This window comes from Chiloscyllium plagiosum, chromosome 4, assembly GCF_004010195.1.
Source record: "Chiloscyllium plagiosum isolate BGI_BamShark_2017 chromosome 4, ASM401019v2, whole genome shotgun sequence".
Classification (NCBI taxonomy): Eukaryota; Metazoa; Chordata; class Chondrichthyes; order Orectolobiformes; family Hemiscylliidae; genus Chiloscyllium; species Chiloscyllium plagiosum.
In genome coordinates, this window is record NC_057713.1 from 3,340,428 (window position 1) to 3,353,708 (window position 13,281).

The 13,281-nt window shown below is 40.6% G+C and overlaps 1 protein-coding gene across 4 annotated transcripts in view; it reads right to left on the minus strand.

Annotated features, from left to right (window-relative positions):
• osbpl1a (oxysterol binding protein-like 1A) overlaps positions 1-13,281 on the minus strand; it is a 205,354-nt gene that overhangs the window by 5,067 nt on the left and 187,006 nt on the right. For 3 of the 4 annotated variants that reach the window (XM_043687608.1, XM_043687611.1, XM_043687610.1), the window contains exons 25-28: positions 12,445-12,570; positions 11,009-11,132; positions 8,363-8,453; positions 5,837-5,860 (exon numbers count right to left, since the gene is read on the minus strand). In XM_043687608.1, coding sequence (XP_043543543.1) covers positions 5,837-5,860; positions 8,363-8,453; positions 11,009-11,132; positions 12,445-12,570 — 365 coding nt within the window. The remainder of the gene's footprint in view (positions 1-5,836; positions 5,861-8,362; positions 8,454-11,008; positions 11,133-12,444; positions 12,571-13,281) is intronic. The other variant, XM_043687612.1, reaches the window with a different exon arrangement.

Here is a 13,281-nt window from a genome sequence, read left to right on the forward strand (position 1 = left end):
GTTAGAGAGAAGAAGGTTGAGAGGTGACTTAATAGAGACATACAAGATAATCAGAGGGTTAGATAGGGTGGACAGGGAGAGCCTTTTTCCAAGTATGGGGACGACAAACACGAGGGGACACAACTTTAAAGTGAGGGGAGATAGGTATAAGACAGATGTCAGAGGTAGTTTCTTTACTCAGAGTACGAAGGGTATGGAATGCTTTGCCTGCAACGGTAGTAGATTCGCCAACTTTAAGTGCATTTAAGTCGTCATTGGACAGGCATATGGTACATGGAATAGTGTAGGTGGGATGGGCTTCAGATTAGTATGACAGGGCGGCGCAACGTGGAGAGCCGAAGGGCCTGTACTGCGCTGTAATGTTCTATGAAAGGTATGTAAGTTGGTTTGATCTTAGTAGGGTAAAAGGCCGGCATAACATAGAGGGCCAAAGGGCCTGTACTGTTCTATTAAGAGAAAAGCATGGTCATAAGGTGAGCACCTAATGTCTAACTCTCCAATCCATTGACTGGTTTAGATGTGCTTATCTATCCCTGACCACCTGTTACACACTCAAAAGGTTGGACACCACTGTTCTAAGGGAATGCATGCACAGAACAAAATGTATTAGATTTAGTTAGCAAAAGATATGCTGCATTCTTCAAATATTTATATTTATAGGTTATAACTCAACAAAATGCTTGACTAAAGTAAAATTTATTTCACAAATCAAATATTAATAAATCCATTACAATTTTGCAATAAAGAATGCACCATGGAGGATTTAGAGTCTGGGCATGCCCGTCAGACGTTCAAACTAGCAAAATGATGTCATGACATACAACTTAGAGAGAATTCATTCAGTAAAGACCAACGTAAAATGGTAATGTACCCCACTGAAATGAAATCACCATTTCTATAGAAAGCAGCTACTAGTTTCAGTTATAGCACTGGCTTCACATTCTGATTTTTGTAGTTGCGAATTTCAGGGTTTTTCAATTGCTATGTTTGCTAGTTCTGTGTACTGAGGACAACAGGTTGGCGTCCATAGCTGATAACAGCATTAGAGCTAGTGTTCTACTTCAGATAAATTCTGGACCATTAAAAGCCTTGTCCGAAGTTATCTAGTGCAACTGTTATGTAAGCACAACAGCTGACTTTAAACAATTCAGTTAGGTAAAAGCAAGAAGAAAGAATTTGATTGAACTTTAATAGCTCATTAAATATTGTATATTGTTATACTAGGAAGAAATGGTACTTTATTTCTTGTTCATTTAATTTATAAACAGACCTTTTTTTTTACATTTAACAAGCATGAATTGACTTCCAGCTGATGAAACAATATGGTAATTGCATTATTAGACTGGCAATCCCAAGACCCAGGGTCAGGAATTCAGCCAGATCTCACCACAATAACTAAAATGTAAATTCAACTGATCAAGTAAATCTGGATATTTTAAAAAACAGTAGCAGCAGTATTTGTGACCACATTATCAGATGGCTGCGCTTAAAAAGAAGTCCAGTTAAAAATGCCCTTGAGAAGGGAAATCTATCATTCTTACCAAGTCTGGCCTATATGTGACTCTTGATGCAGAGAAACATGGTTGACTCTCAATTGCCATCTGAAATAGCCCTAGCAAGGCATCCAATTCTGGATGATTAGTGACCGACAACAAATGCTGTCTTTGCCAGCAACACTCATCCCCTGAATGAATGAAAGTAAAATGTCACTCAGCATCATTTGATAGCTGGTCCAATTTGAAAGAAATGTCATGCAGGCTACTCTGGCAATGGGATTCACACTTTCACTCGTTTCTATCAATCAATGCCCCAGATTCCTCTATCATGGTCTCCTGCTAGGTCCTGTTCCACAACATTTCACGTAATCAAAATTCTATATACTTTGGAGCAGTACCTACAGATTGAAACATCGCAAATGTAACCCCACGACTTGAAAAGGAAGGGACAGGCAAAAAACAGAATTACAAACCAGCACATGATAACAGAACATTTGGAAAGTATTATTGGAATTGGACAAAGTCCAATTGGGTTTATGAATGGCAAATCATGCTTAACAAATTTACTAGACTAGGATGGACCAAGGAGTGGAAGATGGAGTTTAATTTGGATAAATGTGAGATGTCGCATTTTAGAAAAGGTAAATCAGGGCAGGACTTGTACACTTAATGGTAAGGTCCTGGGGAAGTGATGCTGAGTAGAGAGACCGCGGGGTGCAGGTTTGTAGTTACTTGAAAGTGGAGTTGCATGTGGACAGGATAGTGAAGGTCGTGTTTGCTATGCTTGCCTTTATTGGTCAGTGCATTGAGTATAGGAGTTTGGAGGTCATGTAGTGGCTGTACAGGACATTGGTTAGGCCACTGTTGGAATAGTGTGCGCAATTCTGGTTTCCCTGCTATTGAAAGGGTTCAGAAAAGATTTACAAGGATGTGGCCAGGATTGGAGGGTATGAGCTATAGGGAGAGGCTGGACAGGTTGGGGCTATTTTCCCTGGAACATCGAGGAGTGACCTTTTGGAGGCTTATAAAATCATGAGGGGCATGGATAGGGTGAATAGCCAAGGTCTTTTCTCCAGGGCTGGGGAGTCCAAAACTAGAGGGCATAGGTTCAAGGTGAGCGGGGAAAGATTTAAAAAAGAGACCTCTGGGAAAACATTTTCACGCAGAGGGTGGCGTGGGTATGAATGAGCTGCCAGAGGAAGTGAAGGAGGCTGGTACAATTACAACATTTAAAAAGACATCCAGATAGGTACATGAATAGGAAGGGTTTAAAAGAATATGGGCCAAATGCGACTAGATTAATTTAGGATATCTGGTTGACATGGACAAGTTGGAACGAAGAGTTTGTTTCCACGCTGTACTGCTCTCTATATAACTAGTAGAATAGATAAGGGAAATCCAGTGAATAGGCTGTCTTTCAGAAGACCTTTGAAGGTCCACGTACGAGGTTAGTGGGAAAAGCTAGCCATTTGGGATAAGGGAAAATAAAGGAGGCAGAAGATAAGGATGAGGCATTTGCAACAATCCCCTGATAAGTGCCGAGTGGATGATCTCCCTTAACCACCTCCAGAGATCTCCACCACAGATGTTAGTCTCCATTAAATCAATTCACCCAACACATCATCAATAATTGGATACTGTAAAGGCAGTGGGACCTGACAACATTCTGGCAATAGTACAGAAGACACAAATTCTAGAACTTGCCACACTCAAGCCAAGTTGTTCAGGTTTGCTACAACACTGGCATCTACCTGACAATGTGGAATATTGACAGATATGTCCTGCACACAAAAAACAGGAAAAATCTAAGCCAGCCAATTATCATCCCATCAATGGATTCTCAAACATCAAAGTGATGGACAATAGCACCAACACTGCTCTGAAGCAGCACTTGCTTAATAAGGGTATAATCTCAGAATAAAGGTTTATCCATTCTAGACAGAGCTGAGGAAGAATCTTTCAGACTGTAGTGAATCTGTGAAATTCTTTACCGCAGAGAGCTGTTTGGACTGGGCTGTTGAGTATATTCATAGCTGAAATACTGATTTTTAATCAGTAAGGGAAAGTAGATAAGGCATTAAAGTGGAATTGAGGATTAACTGGTCAGCCATGATCTCATAGAATGGCAGAACAAGCTGAAGAGGATAAATGACCTACTTTTGCTCCTGTCTTATGGATTTATGGAAGGAACTGTGTCACCAAGTAAAAAAACCCTTGAATTCCCTTCACATCAGATTAGGAACGATGGAGCAATTATACGCTCGGATTCGAGGAGGCAATCCATGGACCTGAGCCACCCTCAGAATATGCTGCAGTCCAGCACGAGTGCAAGATTCAAGTGTGAAGTGCTTGCATACTACTTTGACCAGAAACAGTGGGCAATTCTATTTGGTTCCTTTCTAGTCATATACAAGATACCTAGATATGACAAGTTAAAAAATATAATTCAGCTAATGATTGTGCTACTAGCAACTCCCAATCATCAGTAGAATTATTGAAGCTAACATTAAACTTGACATTAGGTAACATCTTTGAGGAGAAAGTGAGGTCTGCAGATGCTGGAGATCAGAGCTGGAAATGTGTTGCTGGAAAAGCGCAGCAGGTCAGGCAGCATCCAGGGAACAGGAGAATCGACGTTTCGGGCATAAGCCCTTCCTGAAGAAGGGCTTATGCCCGAAACGTCGATTCTCCTGTTCCCTGGATGCTGCCTGACCTGCTGCGCTTTTCCAGCAACACATTTCCAGATTAGGTAACATCTTGCCAATAACTTTCATCCCAATGTATACTTTTGGGTTCCACCACAATCACTTGGTTTCAAACTTCATCATTGCTTCAATGTGGCCACAGACATACGAATACTGCTATTGATTCACATCAAGACTGTTTTTGACTGAGAATGGCACCAAGGAGCCCTTCAGAATGGAGACCAATTGAGGTCAAGGAGAAACCACCCCAATATTTGGAATTACATGAGCAATAGTTCTCAATGTTCAAAACTAATCACCATAATGCCAAATCACTGCTGTACTTGCTTAAACCAAACAAATAGCACAATTGATCAAGTCTGCCACCATGGGGCAGCACAGTGGCTCGGTGGTTAGCACTGTAAGCCCACAGTGCCAGGGACCCAGGTTCGATTCCCACCTCCGGCGACTGTCTGTGTGGAGTCTGCACATTCTCCCAATGTCTGCGTGGGTTTCCTCTTGATGGTCCGATTTCTTCCCACAATTCAAAGATGTGCAGGTCAGGTGAATTGGCCATGCTAAATTGCCCATAGTGTTAGGTGCTTTAGTAAGTGTAAGGTAGGAAAATGGGTCTGGATAGGTTCCATTTTAGAGGGTTGGTGTGGACTTGTTGGGCTGAAGGGCCTGTTTCCATACTGTAGGGAATCTAATCTAAATTATCTTTCTCATGGTCACAGACACTTAGTTAGACAAACCAGGCAGAGTTGAGGCAAAAGTACAGATGTATTTAAAATAAGGCTGGAGGAATTAATAAGGAAGAAAGGAAGAGAAAGTGATGCTGATGGGATGGGATTAGAGGACATCTCTTGTTAAGCATAATCTGCTGGCTGAGTGGCCTGTATTGGTGTTGTAAACAATCTGTAAACAAGATGGCCATGTAAATATGATCAGCACCTACAAAAACTACAAAGCAGGTTTGAGGCATTATATATTTTTTTAAAACTAAGAAACTGACAAATTGGCAGTGAAGCAAGAGTTTTACCAAGACACTAACATCTTGTTTATCACAATAATAGCCAATCACAAACCAAGATTGGGTAAACCTATCAATATTTGAAATGCACTCAATATTAGATTAGATTAGATTCTCTACAGTGTGGAAACAGGCCCTTCGGCCCAACAAGTCCACACCAACCTTCCAAAGAGTAACCCACCCAGACCCATTTCCTTCTGACTAATGCACCTAACACTATGGGCAATTTACTGTGGATAACCACACAGACAGAGGGAGAATGTGCAAACGCCACACAGACAGTTGCCCGAGACTGGAATCGAACCTGTTACCCAGGTGCTGTGAGATAGCAGTGCTAACCAATGAGCAACCGTGCTGCCTTCAGATACCCCTCTTTAAGTTTTGACATTTCTGCTGTAATGCTGACTGTTCTGTGATCTGAGAAAAATAGAAATTATCAGTGAATTTCTCTTAGTCTTTATCTGCCTGGTCACAGTCAGTCAGTTTTAAATAGGAGTGCCCACTTCTTATCAATTTTGGTCTATGGTTAAGAGTTCATTTCAGTGGAAAAAAATGTTATGCCAAGAAATTAAAATTTTAAAATAATGATAGAAAACCAACAATAAAATACAAATAAGCCAAACCTGGGACCCTCTGCCAATTGGTTCCTTTAGAGAAACAGTAGAAAGAAGTATAGATTATTACATAATATGGGATCAGTATTTAATTCTGATTCATTACAAGTGCAAATTTTCAAAGTGGGGCACGCAGAAATCCTGTACTTACAACACTAACCTGCATGCATAAATCAAGTCTTCAAGATAATTGAAAACAGTGCTGTGCTCAGAACTGAACCAACTGATTAGACATTACAGTTTTAAATTCTTGACAGAAGTGCAACTGCAAAATTATTATTCTGTTCAGCAATCAGCACTGACAATACATCATGGTCAAGATATTGTGCTCAAAAGCCAGACCACCTTCAAACCACACCCGCAGGGTGTGCTAAACAGTACTGAAAGTTTCTGATTGTTTACAGGCCTTCAATTAGACACCTGCATGCAATTCATTTTAAAAAAAAATGTTCGAGAAACTAGTAAATGGTTCTTCAAATCTGATACTCTCAGATGATAAAAAAAATTGAATTAGTGTCCAGTTTATGTACTGTACACATTTTTAGCTGTTTTCCTAAACATTTTCTTAATTAATTCTTTCATGAGATGTAGTCACTGGCCCATCCTAACTGCCTTTGAACTGAGTGGTATGTTTGACCATTTCTGGGGTTGGTTAAGAGTCAACTGTATTACTGTATGTCTGGAAGAAAGTGAGGACTGCAGATGCTGGAGAGTCAGAGTCGCAGAATGTGGTGCTGGAAAAGCACAGCAAGTCAGGCAGCATCCGAGAAGCAGGAGAATCGACGTATTGGAAATAGCCTTTTCCCCAATTCCTGATGAAAGGCTTAAGAGATAAATAGGAGTGGGGTTTGGGGCTGGTGAAAAGTAGCTGGGAAGGTGAGAGGTGGATGAGGTATAGGGGGTAATGGTGATAGGTCAGATCAGAGGGTGGAGAGGAGAGGTGGTAGCAGAGTGGGAGGGGAAGATGAAGTGGTTGGCCACAGGGCAGCGGGGTTGTTTGGTGCACGTACCAGAGATGTTCTCTGAAACGTTCCATGAATTTGCGTCCTGTCTCCCCAATGTTGAGGAGACCACATTGAGAGCAACGGACACAGTCGATGAGGTGTCTGGATGTGTGTGGTCTGGAGTAATGTATAGGCCAGACCAGATAAGGATGTCAGTTCTCCTTCCTAAAAGGCATTAATGAACCAGATATATTCTTACAGGAATTTGTGATTTATTACACTAGGCTAGCTTTTTTAATCCAGATTTTTACTGAATGCAAATTTCACTAACTGTCATAGTGGGATTTGAACCCGTGCTTCCAGAACATTAACCAGAGCCTCTAGATTATCAGCACATTGACATTACCATTATGCCACCACCTCCCTGTGATGGCATGTTATTCTTAGACCTAGAAAAAGTTATCTTTAATAACCAAGGGCGTTGGAGTAGAAGGGCAACTGTAAGATAAGCCATAAGATATGTCAGCAGAATTAGGCCATGAGGCACGTTGGGTCTGTTCTGCCATTCTGACGTGGCTCTTGGAATTAAACGGAGCTTTGGCAGAAGTACTGTGAATAGTTTCCATCTCCATACCCCTGTAGAATAGCTTCTTTTAGAAATGCTGCAATATAGGTTCACAGGATTGGTTGAGCTGATAGAGCTGTCCCAGGCACAGAGATTGAATAGAAAAGGCTCCATATTTTCTGAAGAATGTGAGGATGAAATTCTTAGATGGTTTGACAGGGTAGATATTGAGTAACATCCCCTTTAGCTGCTCGGCTGTGTACATTATGCCAGCATTGACTTCAGGCTTTGGAGGTCACAACCATGCTTGAATGTTGGACTTTGGAGATCATGCAGAGAAAAGGAAATTACAGAGTCTAGAACTAGGAGCCATATTCCCAGGATAAGGGATCGGTGGTGACGGCATAGTGGTAACGTCAATATGCTAATGATCCAGAGGCTCTGGTTAATACCTTGGGGGCATGGATTCAAATCTCACCAAGCCAAATGGTGAAATCTGAATTCAAGAATTCATGGAAATAAAAAAAAATCTGGAATTAAAAACTAGCCTAATGACAACCATGTAATTATTGTAGATCATAAAAAACCCAGTGGTTCCCAAATGTCTTTTAAGGATGAAAATTTGCCATCCTTATGTGGTCTGGCCCATGTTTACGCCAGATCCACAGTAATGTATGTAACTCTTCACTGCCTTCTGGGTAACCAGGAGTGGGGCAAGCCTAGCCAGTAACCCACAGCCTGTAAATGAAGAAAAACCAAATTTACAGGGAGAACTAATCTAATTCAGGCTGTCAATGCTATTGGGAACTCAAACAAAAACTTAAACATATAGTTTGATTAATTATTCAGTATCATTAACTCTACTCTGAAAGGGCAAGCTGGATTTGAATTTATACAGAAGTCATTTTAATTTTTCAATTTACTTTTTGTATAGGAGCAGCAGTAAATGGAGAAAATAGCTTAACTTGTCTCTTGATTATATCTAAAACCAAAGATAACTAATAACTGAGAAGATTCAATACTAACTTGTTTTTCCAGTCGTTGTCTGTTTTGGCTCGTTGTTTGCGAGCAGCTCGTTGTTTTTCTTCCAATCTCTTCTTTTCTTCACTGGCTAAGTCTATAAAAGGTCAAACAAGCGTGTTCATCTGTAGTTCCACAGTAGCTAAACCAGCAACTACATTGCTGTAATGGACCTAGTAGTAACGTGTGTTCAGCTTTGGCAGTCAGCACTTAAATTTATCTTGCATTTGTATCATGAGCAGGATTGACAAATAGAAACTCAGAGTAGTTTTCTTCTTTAAAATTCCCAAATGGTCAAATATAGAACAATACAGCACAGAACAGGCCCTTCTTGCAGATAATCCATGCAGACAACTATAATAACTTAGATTTATATAGCACCTTGCGTGTAATAAGACATGCTAACATGCTTCATATAGGCAGCATAAAACAAGATATGACGACCAGGCACAAGATGTTGGGTAAAAGAGTTGGGTTTTAATGAGAGCCTGAAAGGAGGAGAGAGGGATTGAAGGAGGAAATTGCAAATCTCAGGACCCAAGCAGTGATTAAAAGCATGTTCAAGAGCCAGAATCAGATTAGCACAGACATCTCAGAAGTGGAGAGATGAAGATTACAGAATTAGGGAAGAATAACACCACAGTGTCTGAAAACAAGGATGAGTGTTTTGAAATCGAGGTGCTGTTTAACCAGGCGGTTCAACGTGCAAGCGATAAGAAGTGAACAGCATTTGGTGCAGTTTAGAGTACAGGCAGTGGAACTTTAGATAACCAAAGTTACAGAAGGTAGAACATAGAAGGCTGGACAGGCTTACATCTGAATTATCAAGTCTGGAAGCAACAAAGCCATGAATAAGGGTTTTTGTTCCAGAAGATTTCAGGTGGAGCATAAAGAGTGGCAATGTTATGGAGGTGGAAACAAGCAATCTTGAGGAATGCATTGATAGGTGTTTGAGAAGTTCTGGATCAAACAGGTTAGCAAAGTTGTGATAGACTGAGGCAGCCACATACAATTACTAGGAGGGACAGAATCAATGGCTAGGCAGCAGTATATGTGATGGGGATCAAAGACAATGACTTCAATATTCCCAACATTTATGTAGAGTAAATTACTACTCAATCAGTTATGAATTTTGGACATGCAGTTTGATATTTTAGAACAATGGATGAGTTTAAGAGAGGCATGGTGGCAAGGAATCATTGTTCCCTCACCAATTATATCCACAGCATGATACTCCATTCTACCCACCCTCAGATGCAGATATTACACTATTATTATTTAATCTTGCATTTCAAAAAACCCATCCAAAGACAATCAGCAGTATTAAGGAAGGAATTCCATTAATCTACTCTATTATTTTCATAACACTTTTTTTGGCATAATACAATTAACAACTCAATTCTGGATTTTATGTTGATATACCTCTGCTTATACAGAATAGCCAACTTTAGACCAGAAAGTACCAAAAGATGCCATCCCATGTAGCCACATTGATTCAAATAAACTTTTAAGCACATCAAGTACCCAAGTCATTTAATATCTGATATACAGGGAGGAATATAATGGAAGCCACTGGAGTGGGCATAATGGGAAGGAGGATAGGGTACTTGTGTACAATTCCTGATGTCAGGAGAACTGCCCTCAATTATCTTATCTTAAATTTGTTATACAATTTTAAGTAATTTAAGTTCATTTTATTAGCTATACTGTGTCATAGAAACATAGAAAACAGGGACAGGAGTAGGTCATTCAGGTCTTTAAGCCTACTGTGACATTCAGTATGATCGTGGCTGATTCCCAACTCAATGTTCTGTTCTAGCTTTCGTCCCATACTCTTTGACCCCTTTAATCCAAACAGCAATATCTAACGCCTTGAAAACATTCAATATTTTAGACTTAACCACTGCCTGTGGCAGAAAGTTCCACAGGCTTACCACTCTCTGGATCAGAAATTTCTTCTCATCTCACTCCTAAATGGCTTACCTGTTTTAGATTAGATTAGATTACTTACAGTGTGGAAACAGGCCCTTCGGTTTCTTAGACTGTGGCCCTGGTCATGGTCTCCAGGGTCACTGGGATCATCCTTTCTGCATTTACCCTGTCTTTTTGTTAGATGTTCATAGGCATCTGGAATTCCCACCTCATTTTACTAAACTCAGGTGAATATAGTCCTAATTCATCCAGGTTCTGATGAATGGGATAGTAAGACTGATTAAATATATCAGTCTTACCATCCATTAATCAGAGTGGTGCTGGAAAAGCACAGCAGGTCAGGCAGCATCCGAGGAGCAGGAAAATCGATGTTTCCGGCAAAAGTCCTTAATCAGGAAACCCTTCATTCCTGATGAAGGGCTTTTGCCCAAAACATCAATTTCCCTGCTCCTCGGATGCTGCCTGACCTGCTGTGCTTTTCCAGCACCACTCTGATTTCCAGCATCTGCAGTCCTCACTTTTGCCTAGCCATCCCATTAATCAATCTAGTAAATCTTTGTTGTACTCCCTCAACAGCCAGAGCATCTTTCCTCAGATAAGAGACCAAAGGTTTTACTGACACACTCCCTAATGTTAAGAAATAGATAATGAGACTCCAAGTAAAAGAAAATCCTCCATGTTTCCGCCTAGAACTATTTCTAACTTAACATTTGATCATACCTATATCACCATTTTCCATTGCTTTAATGTCAGGTCTGAATCGACAATCAGTGGGTGCGATAAGGCTCTCCATTTCTTTATCCAGCTCATTCAGTGACATGGCAAAGTTGGTGAAATTGTACATCTGAAAAATATTCCAAAAACATTCTACTAAAATGATTTAGCTCAAGTCCAATGCCACAGAAATGAAAACTACTGACACTTAACATGGGCTCTATGAGAAAGGCTTTGATCTCTGTGCCATCTTTCACAACCTCAGGGCACACCAAAGAACTTTACAGCCAAAGAAGCACTTTAGAACAGAGTTATGGCAGGCATCTCAATCTTGCACACTGCAAGATGCCACAAGCATGTGATAACCAGATTTGTTTGTAATGCTGACCAAGGCTTAAGTACAGGCTTGTACACCAGTCTTCATCAAAGTAGTAAGTGAGAGAGTTTTTTTGAGGGAACAGACACGATCCTCTGTTTACCATCTCATCCTAATGACTGTACTTCTAACAGCACATCAGTCACTCAGCACTGTATTGGCACATCAGTCCACACTTTGTGCTCATGTCGAGGAAGAACTCTATTCATGGATCGAGGTGGCTGAAGGGATGGACACTAACTATAGTTAAGGGGAGACCTGGGTGCAGCAATGCATAAAACACATGGAGACTTTAGGAGGAATGTAAGAATTTGAGAACAGATGGATTTTAATTGAAATGCAGCATTTAATGTGACTTTGAAATACTTAAGACAGCAGTACCATTTATTGTCATATTACTTCAAATAAATTGTAATCTTTTTTCATTATTCTTTCATGGAATGTGGGTGTCACAGGCAAGGCCAGCATTTGTTGCCCATCCCTAACTGTCCTTGAACTGAATGACTTACTTGGCCATTTCAGAGGGAAGTTATGAGTCAATAAAATTGTTGGGGGTAACACAGTAATACCTACACAAAAGCCAAACCATGTAAGGAAGGCAGATGTCCTTCCTTAAAAGGCAATAGAGAATGAGATTGATTTTATAAAAATCAGTGACAGTTTTACGGTTGCAATCATTGCTTTCAATTGCAGATATTTAAAATTTCACCACGCTGTGTTTGGTTTTGGACTATACCTATAGCAATTCCAACGCCCCTCCCCCAAATCCCTCCTCCCTACCTTTTATCTTAGCCTGCTGGACACACTTTCCTCATTCCTGAAGAAGGGCTTATGCCCGAAACGTTGATTCTCCTGTTCCTTGGATGCTGCTTGACCTGCTGCGCTTTTCCAGCAACACATTTTCAGCTCTGATCTCCAGCATCTGCAGTCCTCACTTTCTCCTCTTTGGACTATATCCTCATAGCAAGAGCCTAAACCTCTGCATGTTTGGTCCAGCTGTATTACCAGTAATTTTAGAGACTCCCTGGTCCAATCCTAATCATACCCGAGGAATTTGGAGACAAACCTGTTGTGAGTTTGGTGGTCTAGGTGTTATCTTCCAAAGCAGGCGACTCCCTGGTATAACTTGTACACTTTCAGAATTGTCAGGCAGTGGCATTTCATCTGGTTGCGATTTCTCTGAAGCGACTGGCTAGGATAAGTGCACCATAAAAGATGCATGTTATTATATAACCAATAAAACCAGGTTACTTTCAACAAATATGAATACAGTACTGCAAAGTCTTTGAAAATACCATTTCCGATAAATAGTTACAGATCATGCATCATGGGCAAAGGGACTGAGAAGAAGAAATGGATACTGATCACTTTAAGACATTACTAAGAAAACCTATAGCCTTCTTACTGCATTTAGCATCACTCCAATCTGAATAATTGTGATTAACTGCAGGAGATTAGATAGGAGACTCAAGCAATAAGGTTTACTGAAGGGTTTTTGAGGGTTGGTTAGCTCAGTCGGCTGGATGGCTGATTTGCAATGCAGTGTGAAACCAACAGAATGGGTTCAATTCCCACACCAGCTGAGATTACCATGAAGGACTCTCTCGACCTCTTCCCTTTCCTGAGGCATGGTGACCCTCAGGTAAAACCATCACCATTGGTTTCTAAAGAAAGTAGCCCCATGGTTTGGTAGGACTATGTTGAATTGACTTTACTGAAGGATTTCAGTGCATCAAATGGTTGAAGACTTAACATGGGGCTTCAGGACACCGAGCTCAGCATCAAATGGGGATCTAAAGGCTAAACTTGGTCAAATGTTTTAACATCTTCCTGAAGGCTGCTTCCAGACTGTCTGTGGGGTGTAGATAATTCAGGCCCAATCTGACTGTTGGTAGCTCTGGAG